This window comes from Manis pentadactyla, chromosome 15 (genome assembly GCF_030020395.1).
Source record: "Manis pentadactyla isolate mManPen7 chromosome 15, mManPen7.hap1, whole genome shotgun sequence".
NCBI classification, from domain to species: Eukaryota; Metazoa; Chordata; class Mammalia; order Pholidota; family Manidae; genus Manis; species Manis pentadactyla.
The window spans coordinates 37,892,822-37,919,246 of NC_080033.1; the positions used below are offsets into that span (position 1 = coordinate 37,892,822).

The following is a 26,425-nucleotide window of genomic DNA, read 5'->3' on the forward strand; positions in this document are numbered from 1 at the left end:
TTACTTGAGTAAAATTACAGTATCTCTGTTGTTAGTAAGTATTAAATGTTAAAGAACTTGGACCCCCCCCTTTCCTTTCAACTTTCTGAGAAAGTGCATGTAACAGTCCAATTTTTTTCTTCCATACCTAATACAAAATAAACAACCACTATGCCTGCTCTCTCGATCAAGAAGAAGCATTTGCTCTTGTAAGGAACATATGTACATCTTAATCAAAGTGATATTTCTTATTGTATACACAAGAGCATCTACATTTTCTCCACTGAAGGTTGTTCAAGATGCTATATTTAGCAGCATTGTGAAATTCCAGCACACATTTTCTATTGTGAATATACCTACAAGGCAAAATGTTACGTCTCAGTTTCAACTACCAAAACAACACTTGTATTTTCTCTAAAGAATTCTGCGTGCTTATTACTGTACAGAAACTTATTAACATTGAGTACAACAAGTAAAAAGCACAATACAAATAGCAGTTCAAAACGGAAATGGTTAAAACCTACAAAAACAAAAAAAAAAGCAGGTTGAAGTTTAGAATAAAAATTAAAAAAACCCAAACCTTTCAAAGAACCACTGTTCAGTCTGTACTTTCAGTCCTTTCCTTAAATTTGTTTCAAAAGATTAGACAATGTGTTTGCTGATAAAATTTTCCAGCAGGATCAAAGTGTACATTTATATACAGACTTTATTAGGGACCTAATGCATCACTGAGGCATTGCATCAACACCAGATTCATATTAAACTGGAAATAGAAAATAAGTTAATGCCAGATTAAGACCGCCTAGCAGGGCAACTTGAAATTGCCATAAATGTTACAGCAAGTTTACAGCACTCTAGTCAATTAGTATTTAGTCCAAAATACAGAAGACCAAAGTTAATGCTTGCATTCTGTTTGCAAAGCAAGGTTATATCACTAATAAATAAGCTTTCTTATAACTCTAGAAGTTGAACAAGGTACAAAAGAATGTCTTCATAATGTTGTAGTTCATAGATCTGGGGGAACCAGAAGGTCGGGGGGATGGACGGGGCAAGGACTAGGAGGCAACCATGGGTGTCATTCTGAACAGGAATGCCATTCCTCCAGCCAGAGCTGCTTTAACTAGTGACAATCTCTTTGCTGTCCTCCACGAAGCGGGTGAAACGGAAGTTAGTTCCGTTCTCGCTGCTGGCCATTTTCTCCAGGCCCGCCAGAGGAGCATTGGGCTCTGAGTTCTGGAGCTTCTCCAGATTTCCCGTCAGCCCACTAATAGGTGAGCTGCTCCCACTGCCGAGGCTTCCAGGAATTGGAGGGATGCCACCATTCTGAATGACGGAGATCTCATTGGCCTTCATCGCCAGCCCATTGGAGAGTGCTGCTGCATACTGATTCCAGAAACTGGAAGGATCCCCACTTCCTGACCTTGCCGCCAAATCCTTCTGGAACATTTCTGGGAACTTGATGGGATTGCCACCTAGAAATGTCATGGGGCCATCCACAGAGAGCCGCCGGCCCCGTCGTGCTGGGGTGCTATTCCACATGTGAGTGCCCATGTGTACCTGAGATTAGGGGAGAGACAGAGAGAGAGAGAGAGAGAGATATGGGGGCGGGGGGAGGGGAATGATGGGAGAGAGAGGAAGGGAGAAGCTTAATAGTTGAATCTGTCTCAACTCATATCCCAACACCCTACAAAGCAAGTGGCCTGACTGTCTATTCTTATTATGTGCCAGACAGTGGAAAGGTAACGGGAACCATCCAGTCCCGCTGACTGGTAATAAGGTGTTCACTCCCTGCAGCCTTGGGCCGCCTGGCCTCTTCCTGGGCTAAGATGCTTTACTTACTTTTTTTTTTTATTACCCGTATTTAGCTTACAATGGCCTCAAGCAAGCCAGTCAGTTGCAGATAGCTCCTTCCAGGGTTTGAATTGTTATGTCCACTCTCATTGCAATGGTAAGTATTGTATCTGACACTCTACCCTATATATGTCCTTTTTAGATGGGAAGAGAGTACCCTTGCTGATTGCCCATTGGAGGGCCCGTGCATGGAAGGAAAAGCCAGAAAGTAATTATTCATCTCACATTACTGGCAGCAATCTCTAGAGAAATACTCTGTCAACAGAAAAATGTACACAGTAAGAGCACTCAACTGTTGCTTTAGAACTTAAGCATATTTGCTTTATTTCCAACACATATCCGTAGGAAATGTTGTATAATCAATTATCATAATACCCATTAGCAGAGCAGTGACATTACTGTTTTTAGAAAAACAAACCACGCTGGACTGCATAGTTATGAAAAATAGATGCACACGCCGAGGAGAACTGTAATTATTAAGTGATACGGGCAGTACACAGGCCACATGGAGGTCTTTAATCAATACCCCATGGCAACGACGGGCTGTCTTACTTGGTAGGTAAAGCAATTCATTTGGTGCACTTAGCGAGACAACAGAGATAGGCCGCTGCTTCGCTTAGGTACCAAATTATTCAATGCACTCTGACATCCGGCAAGCGGCAGCCTGTCCTGGCCCTTGCCATAATTCTGACCCTCCTAGATACCCCCATTTCTCCAGTCAGCCACGTGCAGCAGGTACCCTTGTGAGCACTCTCCCTGACTAGCTGGGCTGAGAACTCTGGGAGCATGCCTTACAAGTCATCAGTGGCACCCAGAGGAGGGCTGATGGGGAGGTGGGGGAGGGACAGATGGAGAGAGGTACCTTCAGATTGCCTTTTGTTGTGAAAGCTCTCCCACAGATAGTGCAAGCAAAGGGTTTCTCTCCAGTGTGAGTTCTCTCGTGAATCTGCAGGGCGCTTGATGAGGAGAAGGTTTTGCCACATGTGTTACAGTAGTGCTGTTTGGGAGTTCTCCTGGGCAGAGCTGGGAGCAGAGCTGGGGATGTGGCGGAAGATGACAGTGGCCCAGAAGGGACGTGGCCGGTGGAGGAGTCCTTACTGTCCTGAGGAGTGACATGCACAAAGCCGTTGACCTCTGTTTTGATGAGAGATGACAACGAGTTGGTGGGAATCACCACCGAGTTCTGATTGGGGCCGAGGTTGGAACTGGGCTCAAAGAGCTGTGATGGTAGATCTCGCATCTGATGTGTCAACATGTGCTGCTTCAAATTACCCTTTGTGGAAAAGCCACGATTGCAAACTGTGCAAATAAATGGTCTCTCTTTGGTATGACTTCTATAGTGAATGTCCAAGGCACTCTGACAAGCAAATGTTTTGCCACAAATGTCGCAAGCAGTATTTTTAAATTTACCCCGGTCTCTGAAAGGGAAGAGAATCCCCAGAGAATCTTCTTTGATGATTTTCTCTGCATGACTAGATGTCAAATCCAAAGCCCCACCATTCACTGGGGTGGGGGACAAACCATTGGCAAACTCACTCGGTATTGCTCTCTGTGGCTTCTCCTCCATGCTGGGTGACTTGTGGAATTCCTGGGTGCTGTTGGCTGGGGACAGAGCCTGCATGGAAGAGGTAGACTCTGAGATGGCCGGGCTGCCAGCACTCTGGCTTTCCATGTCACCACCCACTGAGGATGAGTCATTGGTCAGGACATCCCCCTCGACTGACCCGTTCTCCACCGACTTCAGGCTGGCCTGCAGCTGCTCTGCCAGGCCGGCATTGATCATCTTCATCTGATTTTCCAAAGCAGCAATGCTTGACATCTCGAGGGGCAAAGGCGAAGAAGATAAGCTGTCTTGGGATGCATCCGCGGACTTGGGCGTATGGGGGACGCTGCCCTCAGGACAGTCTTCCATGTTTTCATCAGAGAAGTTGTCCAGGTCGTCAAAATTTTTCTCATCAAAGGAGCCTGTGTCAGACTCCATGGACTCAGGGTAGCTGTCGGGGACTGGGGTGTTGGGGATCTGGCCTCCCATATGCATTCGAATGTGCTGCTGTAGGACGACAGCATTCGTGAACTTCTTCTGGCAGATGGGGCAGGAATGCTGGACTCTGAGGGGGGGCATAGCACGATGGACACTGTAATGGGTCTTAAGGTTCCCTTTCGTGGTAAAAGCACGGCCACAGATCTTGCACTTGAAGGGCCTCTCCCCGGTGTGTGTCCGGTAGTGCATCTTCAAGGCGCTCTGGCAGCTGAGCACCCGGTGGCAGATGATGCACTCGTTGGGGTCAGTGGCCTTTTTGTCAATGTTTTCTACCAGCTGCTGAAGCTTGGATGTCTCCGATGCCTGGGCTGAGTCTAAAAGTCCCCCAAAGGGAAACTTTGCCTTGAACTGCTCGGACATGAGTGGCAACAAAGGGTTGGTGAAGGTGGTGGCACCGCCCGGGCCACAGTCCGCCGCTGGGGAGCTCAGAGCGCTACTGCTCACTGCTGGGGCCGAGGTGGTGACCATGCTGCTCTCTTCATTTTTGCCACTGGAGGGTGGCACAGTGGACCCTTCAGCTTCCTCTTGGAGCCCACCCAGGCTTCTTGTGGCTGGCTCAGGGACCCCGGAATCACTTTTGACTGAGCCTGGGGGGCTGGTGGCAGAATGGCTGATAGGGATTGGGGCTGGCTCTTCTGTCTTGATGAAGGGTGTGAGGCTCGGGAGGGTGGGGGGCAACGGCAGGCCCACTGAAGTGGTCAGAGTGGGCAGGACTGGTTTGGTGTCCAGCCAGCTGGTAACTGGCTTTTCTGGAGGAATGGACATGCCATATGGGATGCCGGTACTAGTGGGGATATTGTCCAAATGCTCAGGCACGGGATAGGGGTTCATCTGGATATGAGGGTATTTCTCTTTGTGGCGCTGAAAGTGGACTTTGAGGTTCCCCTTGGTGGAGAACCTGTTTCCACAGATGTTGCACTTGAACGGCCTCTCTCCGGTATGGGAGCGCAGGTGGATCTGCAAGGCACTGTCGCTCCCAAAGACCTTCGCACAGAACCTGCACTTGTGTTTGAAGAACGCCTCATCCGAAGTGCCTTTTGCTTCGAAGGCGGTGACATTTGGTGGCTTGCTTTTTCTTTGCTGGGCCAAGGCAGACAAGGAATTTAAATCCTCTGCAGTTGTTCCGATGTTGGGCAAAGGGCTGGGGAAAACCGAGTTAGCAGGGGCTGGCTGAGGTAGAAGTGGATTAGATGCAGGACTTAATAAATTGCTTATTGCAAAAGCTGGTGAGGATGATGCCGAGACTGCTGGGTTGCTGGCATGGGAGGCACCAGCGCTCGAAGCCACTTTTTCCGAGGACGGGGTGGTCATGGCTGCCGCCAAAATGTTAATGTTGGGAGAAGAGCCACTGTCGGATGGAACGATGGCATTGCCAGAGCTGCTCTGAGGTAGCTGGATTGGGGGTAGCTGTTTCACACCGCTGATGCTGGCAGACTGGCTAGCGAGGCTCTGTGCTAATCCAGCTGCTGCTGCCAGCTGCTGAGACAAATGGGAGCTTAGTGTGGACAAGGGGTTGGCAGATGTCCGCAAAGTCCCTTGAGAAGGACTAGAAGGTGTTGGCAAGTCTGCGTTCTGAGAGGCCAACAGCAGTATTTGGTGGCGAATCTGCTCAATCAGCTGCAGCTGGTGGATCTGCTGCTGCTGGAGGGCCAAGAGCTGCTCCATCAGGGCGGGGACGGCCAGCTTGCCCCCGGGGGCCCCACTGCACCTCGCTTCCTGGGAGAACTGGGCCACCGCCACCTTGGTGCTCTGCAGGTTCTCGATGATCACGTTGCTGTTGATCACGGAGAAGTTGCCCAGCGTCGTCAGGTCCCCGAGTTGAGGTAGAGAGGTTGTGATGGTTGAGGTACCTGTGGAGCAGCTGGTGCTGCAGCTCGGGGTGGCCCTGCTGCCTCTGTTAGCCCCCGGGGCCTCCACCTCCATGGACTCCTCCCCGTCAAGCACGTGGCATTCTGGAAGGTCGCTGCCTTCTCCTTGATCTGTTTTGTTAATGGTGTCATTCATTTGTTCTTCAGGATGATCGGGAGTGGGGCTGGGAGAGAAGGTTGCAGGTGGGGAGGCAGGACTCTCATTGACGATTAAAACTAATTGGTTTTTAGTACAGCTCTTCTTGTGGAGCAGAAGATCTGACAACTCAAAGAACTCTGCACAGCACCGGCCACAGATATGGGCATCCTTGCTCTTAGTGGTGCGAGTCGGCTGACCCTTCTCTGTGTCTCCTGCAAACATCAAAAGACGCAGGGTTAGACAGGAGCCAGGCCACACAGAGTCACCTAGGACTTCAGAAGAAAAACATAAAGAGTTCGATCAATTGTTTTCTACCTGCAAAACTCAAAACTATCCCCCCAGAAAACCAGTCAATATCACCTAGGAATGCTCATTATTAAATTTTAAGGAAGTGGAGGAATTCCTATCAATCTGGTATCTCCAGGAGCCATGGCCTTCAGATAATCCATCAAAATATAAAATACTATGAACTGAAGACATCAGTGCATAATGAAATTTCATAGCAAAATATTGATTTCCAATATTTTATGCATCTTATTGTCTACTCATCCAGAGAGGGCCCAGCAACCATTCTGAGACTTATTAGGCTCTTGAGTTCCTGTCAACCTTATTCATTTTCAACTGATTCAAAGATATCTGTGACAGTTTCTTCTGTCACTAAACTAATTTGTAGTTATTCAGGTTCCAATCAGTTGTTGACAAAGGAGGAAAAAAAATGCATATCACCAAGCTGAAAACTGACAACTTGAAAATCACCTCCCGTCCCTACCTAGAACCTGAGCTAAGTCTGATCCCTGACATACACACTTTAGTCACATAGTAACAAAGCCTCCAGAGGGTTCCTCAGGACTCAGTTGAATACAAAAGAGAAAACAACACATACACACAAAGGACAGAAACACAATGATCACAGTCCGTTACAAGGCCTGCCTGGCACCTGTTTATCACCCCATGGCATATTTATTTTTCAAATTAAAGAATGCAGCCCTGGCTACCCACCCACTACTCACAGAATATATGCCACAATGCTCCAAATGACAACATTATGCCTCTAAATATCTCATCAAAAGTGTTCTTCATATCTATAAAAACAGGCACAAGATTCACATTTCTGATTAAACATCAACTTAAAGAAGGATGTACAGTTAAAGGGTAGTGAAGAAATAATTCTTGGTTTACAGTTTGGAAATGTTGTGCAATTCTCCTGGTTCGAATGCCTTTAAAAACAGTTTGCTCTTAACTGTTATCAATTGTTTAACAGATTGTCCTGAACCTTTCATTATAAAAATCCTTTTATTTCATGTTTGTTTCCACTGGTTGCTCAGATTTCTTCTCACTAAGATCCATTTGTAAATTAAACATAAAAATCTCCAACTCCAAGCTAACATCCTATTCAAAGACAGGATGGCGTCCCATTGTTTGCCCAGCATGGGGAACACCAACTTCTGTTGTACAAATGGTGTGTGGTCATCTCCGAAGGCTGTGAAAAAAAAAAAAAAACTGTTTAATTCAAGGATTACCTCCCTGCATGCTTTTCTGCAGAACTGAATCAGATAATAGTTAGTTTCCATGACTTCCAAATTGAATCTCCCAGAAAACTTGCAGGGGAAAAAAAGTAATTGCAAATATGAATAAATGCAAACTTAAAATGCTGCTTTTCGTAAACTTTAAGTCAACTCAAAAAAGCCAGCCCTTTGCCTTTTTGGAGTAAACATCAAATAAAGCCTGAGTAGTTTTGCATTCCAGAAAATATAATTAATATGTAAACACTAACTTCTGAGAATTCTTTAACTCTATCTACCTGGAGTGATGCCGAAGTTGAGAAGCCCTGGTAAAGTATGCCAAATGTGTGCACACTTTATTCACTGGAAGTGTTAAAATTTGAGTACTTAAGTTACACTTAACAAGCTAGCTTTCCTAATACCCATCTTTTAATCTCCACAAGCATACAGTATCTCCACAAAAATGCATTAACAGTACTAAACAAGTATTTGTCGTAGAAAATACCCATAATGATTCTGTTTTAATGTTTAATCACCCTAATTGGCACCGGATTCCTATGCACATTCAAGGTGCTGTTTTAAGCACTTTCTGTCTTTCTCCCTGCCTTAAAATGATATAAACAAAATATTAAATGAAATTCACTAAAGTTACGTTGCTTAACTTGGGACAAAAATAATGTGACAAAAATTCTGTTTAAAGCTTCTTATTTTGACAACCAATTTTAAATGATGCATCCATTTCAGATGCTTATTTTAAACTAGGAAATGCAATTCCTAATATATTCAACAGAAATGTTATTTCTTTCTCTTTGCACATTTCCATATGTAATGGTTATGTTTCCATCTACTTTTACAGCCAATTATGAAGGAACAAAAGCTATTCTGTTTGTTCACACATTTTCAACAAAATGCATTAAAACTATTATGTCAGCATGTTCTATTAAGCTCTGCATTCAGTGGAAAATACTTTTCAACCAGCTCACATTTATCAAAACATAAAGCCACTTTAAAACACAGTTTTGCTTGGTCAGCTGGGCTTAGACAAATAATGACAGATTCAGAACTAAATAACTAGCAAGGGAAATCAGAAAACTGACTTCATCAATTGTACACATTACAATGTAGTTGCTTCAAATATTTAGCACATCTGTGATCACGATTAAAAGGGCATTTTAATTCTTTATAACTTGCAAACATCTGATATTCTCATAATATATAGAGAAAATAAAAAGAAGGTTACTTTACAGGATTTTAGCTGATTATTGCTTTTCTGTTCTAGAATTCTACATTTGTGCTGCTTCAAGACTCACTTGAGAATTTTCAAGCTTTTCAACCTGAACCTTTTTATATTTAGGCTTGTGCTAACTGGTAGGAAAATATAGATGCTTAAAAATAAACGCCTCCTTGCTTCTAAGAAAGACACTGTGTTAAAAAGCTGCCCATATTTTAGCTTAGATTTTCATAACATTTTCATAAACTGACATTTGATTTCACTAATTTAATTTTCTGATGTTTATGAACACCAGAAAAAAAAATTCCTGGTACCTATGTTGATTTATTTCAAAAACAGGTGCCGCTACACTGTAATAGTTCTTAACTTTAACTCTATCTGCATTCTGAACAGAATTTCAATGAAGCCGCTTAAAAAAAAAAAAGACAAAACATGAGGACTAGTTTGACTCCCTAACTATACCCCATGGGAATCTTTTAAGTTGTAATAAGATACACACATACAAACTAACTTGTTCAAATTCATTTTCTGACTGTCTGCTACCCTGTATCTCTCTCAATAATCTGTTACACAGTATTGCACTGCAACTGGTGACCTCACTGTAGTAAATACAGTTGCCTTATTCCCTGCACTCTTGTGAAAATAATATTCTAGTTCCTTTTCTACAGATTTTATATAGAAATTAAAGTAATTTTGTAATCCTGGTCACACAGGAAAATGTAAGTAGTGGCTTTCTAAGTATGTACACCCAAAAAGATATTCGGAAATTTCTGTTTTTTTGTTTTTTGGGTGTTTTATTTTTATTTTTTTGGAGAGGGAGGGGTCATTTTACAGCTCTATCCAATTTATGCTAAAATTCCAGATGTTTTAGTTCTTGTACTACTTAGGTACTTGAAGCCCAATTCAAGTTTGTCAGTTTTTCATCCTCTGAACCAAACATTGCAGAATAGGAGGCAGAAAATTGAAGTGTTCCACTGTATCTGTCTACTGAGAAAACAAAAATAACACTATGCCCCACACAGAAAGGTTTAGCCAGCCAAGAAAAAAAACAAAACAAAACAAAACAACAACCCTACTCTACCACATTTAGTTTCCCTTTTTTGGAGCTCCTGAGAAGGAGCCTCACTTCACTACCCATTACCTTAAGATCGCATTAACATTTTTAGTAGAACCTCTCATGATTGCGATTTTGGAGCCTATCATTTTAACAGGCTGTTCCTTTTTGTAGACCAATTTTGAAGGCTATCACAAATATTTTTGATCGATTGGTCTTTTATCTTTATTTTGCACAGACCTGGGAAAAGCCTGAATCTGAACGTCCAGCTTAAGATTCCTAGGAAATCTTAAACACTACAACATATGCTGTGCATATTTTCTGTAATGTCTTAAGTTTCCTCTGTATGATATGCAACCAAATGACAAATTTACTGGCACCCTTCAAGTTTCCTCAGTGTTTAGACCAGGATTAGCATACTCTTGAACAGAACACAAGTAAAATCTCTGGGGGGGGGGAACCTACCACAGACAAGACACTCCTTTAAAATAGTGACCCAAGCCCACCTAATGCACATAGTAAATGAAAGGGGGAAAATGTCTTCCCCTTGGATGAATCAAACTGAACACTAGATGGGGTTCCAGTTGCAAGGGTTTCAAAAACTTCTTTGTGGCTTTCCTATTCCAGTGACGCGTAAAAGAGAGACTCCTTAAGGCGAGATCTAAACTTTGACTACATAAACATTGGCAAAGGCACAAGAAACTAAATCCCTGTTGTTTGAGGGTAAAACTGAGCTATGGGAACTACCTGTCAATCTTCCCCTTTGGGGGTCTGGCATCTGAGGGTGACAGGGGAATAAGGTTAGGAAAAGAAGCCAGGCTGATAAGGTGAAACTAAAATAAACTACTAACTTCCTGCTAAGTGACTAGCAAGACTTAATTTTGGGGTCACTGGGAAGATACTGAAGGACATATTATGATCTGGACCTTGTCACCTTTGCAGGGGAGGAGGCTAGCAAAGGTTAAAACAGCTCGGCACATCTAGCTTTTCTAAAGCCTGGCACATGCTTTTTCCTTTCGGGGGGAGGGGTGTTGGTTCTTAGGATAATTTACCATCTCCGCTAAACTGCTGAATTGCTTGTTTTGGTAATCTAAGAATATTTTGGAAGATATGGCTAGCTGCTGCACCAGAATATGTCTTAGAAAAGCCAAACCAGGACTGCAGAAGGAATCTGTTCTGGTTACTACATAGAACTTGGTTTTCAACAATTTCAAAAAAACTTAAGGAACTACTAGTCTACCTATTTTATCCTCGGGTTCACAGTAAGATCTCCACATTTCACACATGGCTTTCTGCCTTCCAAAGGGCTGAGTGTTGGCAAAGACAACTTGCTATCTGCACATGTATAAAAAAAGGAAATAAAGTCCTCAGAGAATAACCTATACATTGGCACTGGTACCTAGCAGCTCTTAAGATAAACTGAATGGAAAATAAACCACGAAACACTCAGTATTTCAAATTCACTTTCACACACGCTCTCTCATGCCTAGTTACACTTTGCTTGTGTATATGTGTTTGTTTTTAACATTTTAGGAAGAAGTATATGCAGCCCAAAGCGAATCCCAAAAAAGAGTTTGCATTTTCTCATCCAGAATCTTCCACTACGCCGCAAACTTAAAACAGGCCTGATTAAACATGAATTCTTTCCAAATGCCTTATCTTGCAGGTGTCGGTTTTTCAAAAAAAGCAATTAATTATAGTTCTCTCTAACCTTTTGGGCCCAGAAATCAATGTGTTGCCATTAAGCTGCTCACAATGAGTAAATTACTTTGGTAACTAATAGAATTTCATTATTAATATAAACAACAGGAAATTTTATGGTACTTTATATGACAGTCAATGTTTTATCTGCAGTTCAAGATATTTTTATCTTTCTTCCAATATTATCTTTTCCTCGACAAAGGTGAGTGCCAAAATACTTTCTTAGCAAATGGAGTCTGAAGGGCCATCCATATAGTTAGAGTAATCTTAAAAACACCATCCAAAGAAAAACCTAACACATACACACACATCCCTCAAATCCAATTTGTAAGAACCTACACATAAAATCATTAGATTCTAGTATTTCCTTTCCTCAGAATTATTTATCTTGGTAATTTCTCCAATGGCAATCACCTTCCTACAAATAACTCAAGACTTATTAAATAGCATTTAAGAGACAAGTAATATGTGCCATAAATGTGGTTTCATGAGAAACAGAAAAATCCCCAAGTTTTTTCTAGGGTGTTTCTGGTATTACAGCTGTACCAAAGTAAAATTGAAATATGAATATTGTAAGATGGACCAAGATCGTTTCCTTGAACTTGTTCCAATGAAGTTATTGGTGTGGCTGTTGAGTATGGCTCCGGGTTTCTTTGTATGCACACACACACACGTACACATACACTCACACACATGCATGACACACAGCACAGCAGCCCTGGCTGCTTTCAGCCTTGAGAGTTGTCCTTCTGGGCTCCTGGAACTGGGCTCTACAAACTTTTCTAGGTCCCACTCTAGGCAGAAGTCATAAAATTTCTAGCAGATGAGAGCACAACTAGATTTAATTCAGTATGTTCAGTATTTCATTTTCATATTTTAAGACCATTTCAAGATGGTTACTTTAAAAGTAACCACATTGTTTGAGTAAGGGTTTGTCTTCTAAAAAATTAACAACCTTTAATATTAATAGGTGTTAAAAAACAAAAAACAACCCCCCTCCAAACCCAACAACTCCTTGAAATGGAAAGAAGAGGGAGTTGCTGAATTCACTGCAGAGAAAAGTAGTGACTTTTTAAAGGTAACTTACAGATATATCATGTACTCGGTGCCATTACCTCCAACTATTCCCAAATAAAAGCAACTGGAGTATATAAGGCCCTCCTGTAAGTCTGGCGTTGAGGAGGATTACTTGTGTACTAATATTATTACAACATTCTAAATCCTGTAACCTTACAAAATCTACCCTCTGGGCAGCTTCTCCCAAACTTATTGTTCAACCATGTAAAAACAGTCATAACCTAAAACCATTACTACTATTACCAAAGAAAAGAGGGGGTGGGGAGAGGTGAGAAAGGAGGCTGGGAGGGCTGTTTCCTATGGTGCCCCTAACAGTTTACTGCTTCTTAGGACAATGAACCAGCTTTGGGGGATAAAAAAGAAAGAAGGAAGGAAGGAAGGAAGGAAGAGAAAAGAGAAAGGAAACTTGATTCAGTTACTTAATTAACTTACCTCAAAGCACAAATAAACTTTTTTTAAAAAGTACTAATAAATAATAATGATAAGAGGTAGTGAAAGCCTTTTATGCTATAGCTTTATGAGAAGCTTTAACTATTAAAAATTCCAGATTCAGTAGGACAGGAGAAAGGCCAAGATCTAGCAAAGGATCATTTCTCTGCGAAGTCCAAGGCCTTTTTCTTTTTTTTTTGAAAATGTATAAAATCAGTACAAATTTACAAAAAATAAAAAATAAAAAACATTCTTCTCCCGTTTGCTTCTTTCTATGCAAACTATTCACTTTAACAGTATTACGGTGCATAAGGTCTCATCAGAAACTTTAGCAAAGATGGGTGTGGGGGCGAGAAGCAGAAGAAACCAGCTGAGAAAACCCGGAAAAATATTCGGCGTTGTTGCAGCGGCCTTAGTAATTTCACCTCGGTTTACCTAGCGTCCCCGGTTTCGCTTGTAGACGGAAATCGGGGTTCAGGGGCTCTTCTCAGCGGACTGAGAAATCGCAGAGGCTCTGGGTAAGGCTTCAAGCTTGATAAAGTACGGGGTGGGGACGCATTTTGTAAACAATTTTCTTCATCGGTCTCAGTTCTCCCCAGTTCTTAACAGGACTCCCCCATCCTCCTTCGTCAGGCGTCCCCTTTCCCAACAGCCGGGTGAAGGCAGTGGGAGTGCCTTCGCTTCTCTGCTGGAGTTCTGCGCGTCCCCGCGCCCCAGTCCTACCGAGAAGCAGGCCTCGGGGGAAGGAGCCGGGGACCATGGGGCCCGGGCGGCCACAGAGTTGAGTGGACAGAGGTGCCGATCTAAGGGCAGGCTACTGAGCGCTGTCGGGATCCAGCTCCTTCCCCCACATCCCAAAATGCTGCCCGGGACCTGAGCATCCCCAAAGGCGTCCGGAACCCCCGCCAGAGTTGCCCCTCACCCTCCCGCAGCCGAGAAACGAGCATCGTGTCGGGGACCCTAGCCCGGGCGCCGCTCCATCGCCTCCGGCGACCGGCCAGGGAGCTCGGAGGCCCCTAAAGTTAAACACCTTCAAGGATAGGGAGGGATTCGAGGTGTCCTCTTCTCCGTAGCCCAAATTCCCTGCCAGGATCTTTCGCGCTCTCGGCCTTTGCTCCCTCACACAAACTTTGTTCTGGACTTGCTCATTCCCTTCGCGACCCCGCAGTTGTCGCCTCCATCGGAGAACGCGAGTCCCTCTGCTTCAGGGGTATTCTCCTCTGGCTGATAGTCTCCCTGTTAAACGACCCTTATGACTCGTACGGGGTACCGCGATTCTCGGTGGCGCATACCGAATCTAGAGGTTTCTGGGGGCAGGGAGTGACTGCCTGTGTTGGGAGAAAAGGTGCGGGGATAAACTTGGGTAGCCAGACCCGGCCCGCCCGCACTGTCTCGGGGGCAACCAGCCGCCAAGAGTAGTCCCCACCCCGGCCACGACCACAGCGTGTCAGGCGCCGGCGTCCCGACACAGGTCCCCACCTTCTTGCAGCTCTGAACCCCCAAAGGCACACCATCCCGCGGCGCTGGCCCAGGTGGAGTGTAATCATGGGGACGGAGCGGCATAGGCAGCTCCCCCACGCTCGGAGTTCAGCCCGGAGCGCCAAGTAAACTTCCTTCCCGCAGCCAGCAGCAGGGCCTGGGCGGCAGAGGCCGGCCCGGGGCCCCGGGTGTGGAAAGCGAGGAACCCCGTTCCGGCGGGCGCGGACGGCCTTTGCCCACACTCGCACCCCGCCGCACACCCGGGCCCCTGCCCCGACTCGGCGGGTCCCGGGCTCCGCTCCCCGGAAAACCAGGGCGCAGGAGCAAGGCCGGCATGCCCTCTTTCCTCCCCCTGGAGGTCCCAACGACTCCGGAAAGATCCTGCCGGGAGAAGTGTTTGCTTTCCTCGGGGCAGGGGGAAGCCCAGCAAAGGCAAATTGAAATTTAAAAAGAAAAAGAAAAAGGAAAAACACGCCGAGCCAAAAAGGCGAGCAGGGACGCGGCGGCGGCGGCGGCGGCGGAGGGGAGGTGGGCGCGGGGGCCAGCCGCGTGTGCGTGGGTCCGGGTGTGCGTGAGTGTGAGTGCGAGTGCGTGTGTGTGTCCGCGGCGCGGGCCGGAGCACTCACCATCTCGCCGGGGGAGCGAGGCCACTTCGGGGTCGGACTGGAAATGTTGAGGCTTCGCTTGCTTCCTCCGCGACATGCTGGCTCAAACATCAGCTGGGGCAGAATAAAAAATTACTAAAAAAAAATCTTCTCAAAATTACGGAAATCGAGCGGCGGCGGCGGCGGCTCCCCCCGCCCGCCGGCCCGCCCGCCCCCTCCCCGGCTCCCCGGCCCCGGGCGCAGCGCGCATGTGTCCTGCTATAATTATGATTATCAATAATGCATTGCGATTAATCATAGAGGGGCTCTTTGAAAGGCGATTGGCACCGGGCCAGCGCTATTCAAACCCGCTCGCCTTAATCAATTAGTTCGTGATTTGCTGCAGACCCCTGTCTCTCCGCGCGCTGGCCCAATAAGCCGGCCGCGGGGCTGGCTCTGCGCGCCGCGCCGCCCGACACTGGGTTAACCCTCTTCGCGACCGCCCGGGACTCCGCGGCCCGGCTGCCGGGGGCCTGCCTCTTCGGCCCGGTCTGCGCACCCCTGTTCGCCGCCGCCCCCCCATTTCGGGCTGGGCTGACCCAAATTAGCATGCCCTCCCCGGAATGAAGCCTCCCCGGGTGGGGGGGTGGGGCCGGCCGCCGGGGGCTGGAGACCCGGGCCGCCGGCGCGCGGCGAACTTCCCAACTCCGGCACTAGGCGCGCCGGCCCGCGGGGGGAGGGAGTCCCGTGGCGGAATCTAGGGGGAGGAAGTCCCGATTCGTGAGTGTTTCTTCGTTTCTTTAAAAGCTACCAGAAAGCAGCCCACCCCCACCCCCATAAAAAAAAAGTAAGCGAGTGGGGAAGAGCCAGCCCCACGCCGGTCCGCCTCCCGCCTGCGGCCCTGCCTCCCTCCCGCTCGCCGCCTGGCTCGGCTGTCCTTCGCCCCGAGTTCTCCATCCCCTGGATCCCGGGCTCGCGGGGGCGCGGAGAAGAGGATCGAGGAAAGGTTTGGGAACATGATAAGTTTGGGGCTTTGGAGGGGGGAGGAGCAACTCTTCCGCCACCCGGTTCCTCCTCAGAGGGCCCAGTTCCTCCAGCCTCTCGCTTGCTCCCTGCTCCCTTTCTCTACCTTGGACATTCCCAGGACAATTAGGGCTGAAGTTTTCGGGAGAAGCAGCCCCGAGCCCGTGGGATAAGGGGCGGCCCGGCTCCGCCCAGGACCCCTCCCGGACCTCCCCCCCGGCTGCCCGGGTTGGCTGCAGGGAGCGTCACTCCGCGGGGAGGCGGCGGCGGCGGTGGCGCCGCAGAGCCCAGGGCGGGCGGAGAGCGAGGACCGGCCTGGGTTCCGAGTTCAGCTCCAGCCGGGGGGAGGGGAGGGGCCGCTGCTTACCCTGCGCGCTGCAACCCGCCTCTGGCCTCGGGAAGCGCGGCCCAGCCTGGCCGGGCCCAGCGCAAGGCCAATGCCCAGGACCCTTGGGCTCCCCGCCCTGGGGGAGGGGGTCGCACCCCAGGCTCCTGGCAACAAGGTGGCCGCGCAGAGCCGGGAGTGAGTGAGGCGGGGTTGGGTGGTGGGTTGGGCGGGGGTGTCTCTGTGCACAGCTGTCTGACCCGGCAGAAGCTCGCCGTCACCTCTCGGGCACTTGGCGAGCGCGGCACCCAAACTTTGAACAGTAGCTCCATCCCCCCAGGCTGGGATACAGCTTCCCTACCCGCGCCCAAGAACCCGGAATCGTGAACCCGGGTCTCGCACTCCCTCCACTGAGCTAGGGCGCCCGCGAACCTGAGGCTCAGTCCTCGGCCCAGCCTAGGTCTTCCCACTCGAGCCTCGGGGTCTCTTCTCTCCAAGGTTCCCGAAGTCCTACGCCCGAAGAACAAACTGAACTTCGGTTGAATAATGGGGGTGGGGAGGGTAGATACACAATCCCTGCCTTATCTCGCCATCGGGAAAGGAGAGGTCTCGTAAGGACGCCCCAATTCGGGAGCGCCCTGGGTCTGGATCGCACCACCATCGATTCGCGCGAAGTGGGCACCAATATTCCGAGTAGAGTTTCGGGTACACTGCGCTCCCCAAATGAATCTTTTTCTTTTAGCTTCTTTGGTCTTTTTTATTTTTATTTTTTAATCTAAATCTTTTGTATGCGGTAAATGTTTTTCTCCTGCCGTCTTTTTTTCTTTCTTTCTTGGTATAACTTCTTTCTCCTTGTTCGCCCTTTTTTCACCTTTTCTTCTCACCGTCTCTCCTCTGCCCTCGCTAGGTCCCTAAAACACACACACGCACGCACGCACGCACGCACGCATACCCTCTTCTCCGCCTCTTTTTCCCCAGGTCCCGTTGGTTACTGTAGATTTTGATAAAAAGACAAACGAAGCTTTCAGTGGGGCTGATGTTGAAGAATGAAGATAATAATGTTTCTATAGGTAGTGCTTCAAATGCCATTATTTCTCACTGAATATTTAAAGAGATTCCTGGGCAAAGATGGATCTGCGTGCTCCTGGGGTGTGAGCTGCTCACTTCCCTCAGACCCCCGGGAAAGTGTACCGGGAACACGTGTGAATTCCGCACTCGACCCCGGCCCCGCCAACTGTGGTCCTCGCAAACACCACCCCGCACTCTCCCGGGTACACGAACGCGTCCGTATGCACTTGCACACTGGTTTTTCCGAATATGCCCGCGTTTGGAGCTGCCAGCATCCGTCTCTAACAATCCTGGCTTCTTGCAAGTCCGGGCCTCCGGGGCGCGGCATGCTGCCAGTAACCGAGCCGAGCTAGTTACCCCGCAAACCTTATCCCGGACGCGCCGATCGCGCCGCGGGAAGCTCCCGGGAATAGCTTTACACGTGTTCGTTACTTGTTCTATGTGTTATTAAAATTAAGGGAGGAAAAAAAATAGCTTTCCCTCCCCTCGAAACACCAAAACAACCAAACGAAAAGCACACGCAAAAACAGCTTCGCGATGTTTAATTAAAAATGGGCGAGCAGAGACGAATTAATTGGGGGGATCCAAACTTTAATAACTTTTTCCGTTCCTTTGCTTCCTCGACGGAGTAGAGGTGGGCGTCTCGCTCTGTGCGCAGCGTCCCCCGCTAATTTCTTGTTTGTTTTCTTTCCCTCTTTGGCCGGGAGAGAGGAGAGGGGAGGTTGGGGAGGGGGAGGGGAGGAGGGGGATGATCGGAATGGCGGGGAGGGGAGAATTGGTTTTTATTGTTGATGGTAATACATCAATTACGGGCCATTGTCTAGGGCCCAAGTTCCGTGGTTCGCTGGCGCGGGCGTAGCAATGTCAGGGCGCGGGTGAGGCTTCGCGTGCCGCGAGGCAAAGAAATAAATTAATAAAACTCAAGACACAGTGGAGATTGATTTTTACTTTTGAGCGGGTTGAGAGAAGGCAGCGAGCGCGAGTCCTCACTCGCGCAAAAGCGAGTATATCCCCACGCTTCGCTCGAAGAGACCTGCGTGCTCTACAGGGGGTCGCGCCGACCCAGCCTTTGGTGGGGCAGCTGCCGGGGGAATGGGGCTGACCGGACTCGGACTTGCGGTTCCCACCAACGGGCCTGACACTTAGGGGATGATCCACGCTAGAAAATGGGGGTGGCCTGAAGTGAGGCAGCGGCTGCGCCAGGGTCGTGACCTCGTGGGCAGACAAAAGCACCCGGGGAAGACTTCTATCGAGTTGGGCAAACTCACATTTTGGAAGCTTGATGCCTGTGTTTCTACCAACATGTTTCCTACTTTTCTCAAGACCTAGAGCGTCCTCGATGGGTTGGCGTGGCCAAAAGGCTGTGCCCCAAGGCCGCGGGCCACAACAGAGTTCCCAGCGAAGGGGGCGGGAGGGGGTGTGTCCGAGCTTCTTCGCTGCATCCCCGATCCTGGGAATGGGGAGAGATGTTAAACTTCCTTTTTGCGAGGCCTGGTTCTTCTATTCACACAAATATCTTACTCTGGCCCAGCCTGAGCCCGGGTTTCGGATGGAGCCTGAAATGAGGCCTGGCCTGGGCCCGGGACCCTCCTCTTACCGCCGGCGCTTGGGCACACTGGAAGTGAAGGACAGCCCACGCGCCCTGCCCACGCCCTTGCTTCCACAGCCCGCGACCCCCGGCCGCGCTGGCCCCTGGCCGAGGCTAGAAGGGCAGTAGAGGAGGTTTCGTTTTCTTATGCCAAGTAAAAAGCTGCGAAAAGGCTGCAGCGGCGCCCGGGGGGCGGGGGTGGAGGCACATAGATGGTATCAAAATTATTGATGGGTAAACGTTCGGGCAGGATCCCGGAGATCAGGTTCCCAGTCCCTCCCCTACCCGGAGGTGGGAGGGACGGTATGGTGGTAGTGGTGGTGGTGGTGGTGTAGGTGTTGGGATGGGGGCGCCTGAAACCACTCCTGAGGTTTATTGGTATTTTTCTTGCCTGAAAGTTTGGGGGGCGGGATGGGGAGGAAGGATTGACATGGCTAGTACCCTAGCCCTTAGTACTCTTTTCTAGACTTGACGCTAGAGTGATGGGAGAGGGGGCAGCAAAAATGACAGAAAGCAAAGACCAAATTTGGAAAGCCCCACTGTAGGCTCGGTTACTTTCCAAGCCCCGGGACTTTGCTTCCCGGGAGTTACAGAAACTCCTTTCTTAACCGAACTGCTGTCGCGGAAGTCCTAACCTCTCCTCGGTCACTGCAGAGGCTTCGAACCTGAGACCCGGGGCATCAGGCTGTGGTAGTACCCCCAGTCCCGGAGGAGTTGACGCTATGATCTCTCAGCCGCTCGCTCCCATTAGCTAAGTCCCGGCGGCGAAAAGGTGCACTTTTTAGGGGACTCCCGCCGCTCACAGCCAAGGCTATCTCCAGACCGGCGCCGGGTGCAGTGCTGGGACCAGGCTCCCCGGCGCCGGCTCCGGCGGGAAATTCTGCCGTGGCTAACGGAGGGCGGGCTTGGTAACCACCCGCACGCCTCCCAGCCAAAGGTTCCCCACCGGCAGCCTGTGGCGAACTTCGTCTTTCTTCTCTTGCAGGGCCATCCCGCGCCAGCATTTAGAAATTGACTTCGCTAGCGACTGCAAGTGCCTGCGATATTTACTTGCCCTCCACACTAAGCGTCTTGTACTTAAATTCATTGTGCCTCACATACAACAGTGCCTTGCTAAGGGGTCTCTGGGTATAAAATTCCTCCTAAAGGAAATGTATCGAGGTAGAGAAAGTAGAAAAGACTAATCGAATTTATAAAAAGAAAACCTTTGCTTCCTTTCCGTTAAATACCTTTGCGGTTTTCTGAGCGAGAAAAAAAATTATCACCACTCCATGGGGGGTGGCTAATTTCTGGAAACTAGGAGAAGGATGTTCAGAAAGCCCAGAAGAGCTCCTAGATTCCTGTCTTCAAGCTCAGGAAGTAGGACTTTTGAATCCAATGAGTAGCGATTAGTTCTTATATGTCATCTTGGGAAAAGGTATGTGATCCGTGGAACCTTGGACTATGTGTGCATTTCAGGGTGTGATGGGTGAAAACTACTTTTCATTCATATAGGAGATCCTCTCAAATGACCTCCCGATAGTACTCCTAGATAAACTAATTTAGCAAATCTCTTCTAACATACTTAAAAAATTATACTCTGCTATTCTCTCCAGCAAAACATCCCTTTTTAAATAACCTTGCAACATTTTTCAGAGATGTACATCTTGGTTTTATGAAAAGCTTGTGTGCAGTGAGAACTTGCCCAGCAATGGCTTCTCTCTGGTCAGTGTTCATGGAGGAAAGCACCTTTTTCGTTTCTGTTTGGTAGAAATCAAATGGCCCAGTCTGGTTTCAGAACCATCCTCGGGGCCTGGCTCTTGTTTGCCTGTGAGCAAGGCCCACCTGTCATTCGCACAATCAGTAATTTACAAATCACACAAGTCTCAGCTGAACTATGACTTTCATAGGGAATATTTCTCTGGGTTTCTCTACTGAGAAATCTTTCTCTGAGGGAGAGAGGCATTTCTTCACAGGGCTGCAGTTTGAGTTAGAGCTGTAGCTTTCTCCTGTCCCCACAGCAAACTTGAGTTCATTAATCCTGTGCAGTTTGAACCAGTGCCCTTCGCAGCTCCATATGTGTGATGAGTTAATAAAAAGAAAAAAAAAGATGGGGGAGTCGTGGGTAACCCATCTATCTTTTCTCCTTTCCCCTATTCCAGCCCAACAAAATGTTCTTGATTTTCCCATTATAATTTCTTATTCTCAATTTTCAACCTCATCTCTCCAGCCATAGTAACAACTTGGTTGTAACTTAATATCCAGTTTAATGTGAAGTTTTAAACTTAAGATACTAACATTCCCAGTTCCATACCTGTATCTCTGTGCTTTCTGGTGCCTTCTCCAAGTAGAATCAATTATCTCTTAAGTCATAATCCTGAAACTGTCAACACTTACACACTAATGTCAGGAACTATCTCCAACTTTTTCTTCCTCTTCCCATTTATGATTCTCATTCTGTTTTGCCCTCCACTCTTTCATCCTGGGTCCCCTGTCCCCACCTGTCCAGTCTCTTTGACATATTTTGTTGTAAAACCCAATGCCTGAGAAGCCTTGCTCATGCAGAAATGGGTATTCCCTTGCTTAGAACTTGGCTCAGGACTTGCTGTGGCCTTTTCCTGGAGGCTGAAAATAGGAAGGTGTCAGTGAATTTCTCTTTTTTCCAACCCAAACAAAATAACTCCAAGAGGATTGGGGTGGAGTCCCCATTTTCCAGGTTTGTTTTGATTTTCTCTTTCTTTCCTGGACCCTGTAGCACCTCACCTTTGAGAGAATAATGCTGAGAAAACTGACCTCTTATCTCAGCCCCCCCTCAACAATCTGTCTTCTATTGATTGCAGATATTTACTATGGGTCAGCCTTATTCACATGTCCTACTTGGCTGTCAGAGGCTGTTGGGGTTCATTTAACAGTGTTCTGGGAACACAGTCCTAGGTGTACACCCTTTTTGCTTTCCATTTTTGCCAGATTATAAAAGTTAATCATGGTCATTGCAATGAGCATTAGGGGATAGCTACATCAAATTAATATTGCTACCCTCTGTTTCCTGCTTCATAAAATGTAGCTAATGGAGAAAATCCAGCAAGGAGTCAGCTCTGCCTCCTCCCACCAGTGTGACCTCCATATACCACCAATACTTTCTTCTTCTGTTAAATAGAGATAATAATGATCCTTATGTCATAGAGCTCTTGAGGGTTGAAAGAGTTAATATATATGAAGAATTTAGCATAGTGGCTGGCATATAATTAGCACAACATAAGTGTTAACTATTATTATCTCACAGGGTTGTTATAAGGATCAGATGATATAATATGTTTAAAATATCATCTTCCATTCATCCATCCATCCATCCATTCTCTTTACGGAGTAACATGCTAGGCATAGGGGATACAACTGCAAAACAAATGCTGTTAGTCCTTTCCTTGCATACAGGCAATTAATTAGATTATATCCTGGGAGTGTGTTATTGCTTGGCTCTGTGTTGGGTTAAGAGTGGAACAGTATAGGCGCCAGAGTAAAAACAGTGCTTGATCTCAGGGAATTTCTAACATTCTAATAAGAAATCCCAACTAATACAGAAAATTGAAGTTAGGGCAGGTTGTTCAAGAATCTAAGCCCAAGTGTGCATGTGGTCATTTGTGCTAGGGACAGATCATCTTCATGCTTCTGGAAGGTTCCTGAGCACTGGTGGATATACAAGTGGCCTGTGCTTAGGTGCTAGCCTGTCTGTATTCACCCTGTTGTTTTGTTTGGCTTATGTATTTGTTTTGTTTTTTGATTGTGTAGACTCCTCTGAGTTGTACAGAAAACAAAACAAAACAATAGAACAGGTGCTGTTTTTCTCTGGGCCCCTAGACCTCATGTTTCTGCCTTTTTGCTTTCCATTTTTGTCAGATTATAAAAGTTAATCATGGTCATTGCAATGCAGCCTGATCTAATGGTTGGGGATGTGAATTCTCCTATCAACCTGTCCTGCCCTCGCGGGTGTGTGTCAACTGGGTCTGGATGCAGCCCCTTAATGGCTGCTGCACCTAACTCAACTCATTATTGGTATTATAACCATGTTGTGACAAAATGTAATTTAACAATTACTGGCAGAATGCAAAGTGCCCTTGTGAACCTCCCCTAGTCTTGCTTTGAGATTAAAACACTTTTTATGGTTAGAATCTGGAAAAAGAATGAAAGTCTGAACAAAAAATACCTGTTAGCCGTGAGTTGTGTAAAATGGGAGATACAATAGCACATGTGCGCCGTTTTCAGTGTAATAACGGCTTCCTTGGGAAGCATCTGACAGCAAACGTAGTTTAAGACATTCGCAGATGTCAGCGAGTGGAAGGTGAGGTTTCTCTTTTCCCGAGTGTTGAGGGCTCAGACTTGATTTAATCTGTCACTTGATGTCCTTCTCCTCAAAAATAGTGCCTAGGGGCCCTCAGGGGCTTTATTTACAGGCTCTTAGGAGCTTGGCAGTATGTAAATTATGCGTGAGTGTCCTTCATAGTTCCCGGTGGTCACAATCAGAGGGATTTGAACATGATTTAGCATTTCAGATGATTTGTAGAAGCTTTGGAGCCAGCTAGTACGGTGGCCATAGCCCAGGCTGGTTTTCTCACCAGTGAATTAAATAGGTTTCCATGTCTCAGCTGCTCTGTCCATTCTCCTTCTGGCCTCTGAGTTGATCTATGAGTAGCCCCCGGTTTCGGTGGGTGGCCTCCCAAATGTCTTTACTATATCAGGGAGTTCTGAGATCTGTCAAAAGACTTTATAACTTTAAAAATTATAGTTCAGTCTGTAATGATCCATTATCTTTTCATTCATTCATTATTGAGCATCTATTATATGCTAGTCAGTATTTTAGGCATGAAGGATATAATGGTGAAAGCAGATAAGGTTTGAGGTCTTCTAGAGCCCACATTTAAAAAAAAAAGATACAATAAATTTAGAGAATTTTAAGTACTTTAGAGAATGTAACACTACATGACATGATGAACAGGGACCTGGGTAGAGGCACAGGGAGGAAAAGGAGGGGGACCAGGGATGCCTCTGAGGAAGTGAACTTAGCATTGAGATGTGAAAGGTAAGAAAGTGGCAGCTATACCAAGATTTGGTGACATGAGCATTCTGAGTCAAGGAAAGAGCAGTTGCAAAGGTCCTGAGGAGGGAATGGGTTTGGAGAAGTTTGCTTTCTTCTTCTACCTTTTCCTTCTCCTCCTCCTTGTTATTGTACTTTCAGGAGGATTTGAGAAATTAAATACTGTTTTTTAATTGTTTTTTCCAGTTGAATGGATAAACAGATGGTGGAATAGCTATGCAGTGAAATACTACTCAGCCAGAAAAAAGGAATTAACTACTGATACTTGCAGTGATGAGGATGAATCTCAAAAGTATTCTGCTGAATGAAAAGCCAGAACCAAAAGGGTACATAAGTATCATCCTGTTTATGTAAAGTTCTATAAAATGCAAACCAACTTATAGTGACAGAAAGCAAATTAGTAGTCTAATGACTACCTGGGGACAGAAGTGGAGGCAAGAAGAGATTGTTATGGGGCACAGAGAAACTTTGGGGGCTAACAGAAATGTTTGTTATCTTGATTGTAGCAGTGGTTCCACATTGATATACATATTTCAAAGTTGATCAATTTGTATACTTTACATATGTGTGGTTCAGTATTTAATCATATCTCAATAAAGTTGAAAAATTAGGCTTTTCATTTTGAAAAATGTTGGAAATGGATGTTATAGATAAGAAATTTTAAGAGAAAATGAAAATTTCCATTGTCGTATTTAAACATATTGACTCCTTAAAGTTCTTTGGGGCTTGGTCACACATGGTCTGGGGACAATTATTGGCTTGGGTGGGGATGGGACTGGGGCTGGCCCACCTATAGTGACCCTGGAAAAAGTAGTTTTCCTTGTGATTTTGAGTAGTAGTGACCCTTTCTATTATTTTATTCAGAAATAAAAAGTCATTTGAGTGCCAGATACTCAACTAATCTTGGAGTTAGAGGCCTGTGGGTAGCAAGACAGAAGAGCACAGCCCCCAGGGGCAGGCCCATCCAGTGGCAGGTCTAAGGCTGAACTGACACTATTCATACTGACCTGTGGGTTACTGGAGGGATGATTATTTTGGAATGCCATAGGCCAGTTGTCATCTTTGTTGGAAGACCAGTTTTTTTTCCCCCAAAATGTCATAGACCAATACTTTTGTAGAATACAATAAAAATATATTACTAGAAAATTATTTTCTAGAAAATATATTACTAGAGTCACTGAAAATACAAACCCAACATTGTATGACAGATTCAGAAAGCATAAAATTATTCTGGGAGACTGCCAGCATAGCTTCTAAGTGCTTGTTCTCAGTTTCTCTAGTTGGGATGTTGCAGGCTAACAAAAGGTTGGACCGAGCTCTGGTCTGCAGACCAGTTTGAGTAGCCGTGGAGTAGTTTCGAAACCGGCAGCCAGTGGGGTCACAAGGTGGGTAGTGAGAGACTGGTTTAGGGAAGCTGGATGGAAAATGGCTGCAAGGTCCCTCAGGACCCGTTGCCTCTGGTCACAAGCAGCCTCTTTCTTTTATTACACTGAGCCACCCAGACGTGACAATTGTTTATATGAAAAAGGTGAGGAAGCACCATAGACCAGTGGTTCTCACAGTTTAGTGAGCAAAACAACCTGGGGAGTTGGGGAAGGGCTTGCTAAAAGTGCACATTTCTGAACCACAGCTCCGAAGAATTTATTTCAGTATCTGTGGCATGAGGGCCAGGAACCTGCATTTTGCCAATACATCAGAGTTGACTCCCAGGCGTGTGTTCCAAGGACCTCATTCTGAGAAGCACTCATGCAGACACAGTGGAAGTAGGCCAGCAGTGGGAATTTCTCTGTCAAGTCAGTTTGTACTCTCTTCTCTCTACAAGGTAAATCTAAGATCAGAAATGAAACCAAGAGATGCTTTCCATCAGGGTTCTTAGCTTCAGCAGGAGACACTTGAGTTTCAACAGAGAAATCCCCTATGAAGGGACCTGGGGCACTCTCAGAGTCTTTAGGAAGGCAGGAGAAGCAGGCTTAGCCTGTCTAGAATTGGCCTCCAGAAGAGCTTCTGAGGAGGCATTATTATTGCTGTTGGCGACAGGCCCACTGCTGACCTCACAGAGGCTGGACACCCCAGCGTCTGGGCATTGCCTCTTGTCGTGCTCCTGTGACATTCTCTGCTGACTGGATTCTTTACAGGCCCTGGCTCCTGGGTTAGAGTCTTGGCAGGGGCATTTGCTTCATAGCTTCAAGACAAGCTGGGAAAAGAGATGTCTGGTGTTTTCAGCTTCTGTCTCAGGGGTGATCTAAGGCTCACATAGTGGAGAGCTCCTCGAGCTGGTGAACCAGAAGAATGTCAGGTGTCCGTACAGACTCTCATGGCCGTATCCCTCATCTGAGATGCTCACGGCTGTCTTCTTAATTTCCTGGGAATCACAGAAGACCCACAGAACACATGTCAAAGATGGCAGCCAGCTCGCTC

General features: G+C 46.8%; 1 protein-coding gene across 1 annotated transcript; it reads right to left on the reverse strand.

Annotated features, from left to right (window-relative positions):
- Window positions 1-189: 189 nt before the first annotated feature.
- On the reverse strand, window positions 190-15,646 carry SALL1 (spalt like transcription factor 1). The gene is made up of 3 exons (XM_057492730.1): window positions 14,978-15,646; window positions 2,693-6,090; window positions 190-1,536 (listed from the first exon to the last, which is right to left on the reverse strand). Exons 1-3 carry the CDS (start codon window positions 15,051-15,053, stop codon window positions 1,096-1,098), a joined length of 3,915 nt encoding a protein of 1,304 aa, XP_057348713.1. The 5' UTR covers window positions 15,054-15,646; the 3' UTR covers window positions 190-1,095.
- Window positions 15,647-26,425: the final 10,779 nt, after the last annotated feature.

Excerpts from the sequence above, each read along its gene's own strand:
- SALL1 (XM_057492730.1), bottom strand. The coding sequence starts at position 15,053 with ATGTCGCGGAGGAAGCAAGCGAAGCCTCAACATTTCCAGTCCGACCCC. Across the intron at positions 6,091-14,977 it reads CTCGCTCCCCCGGCGAGATG|GAGACACAGAGAAGGGTCAG; the intron begins GTGAGTGCTCCG and ends TGATGTTTGCAG. Across the intron at positions 1,537-2,692 it reads CAACAAAAGGCAATCTGAAG|GTACACATGGGCACTCACAT; the intron begins GTACCTCTCTCC and ends CCCTAATCTCAG.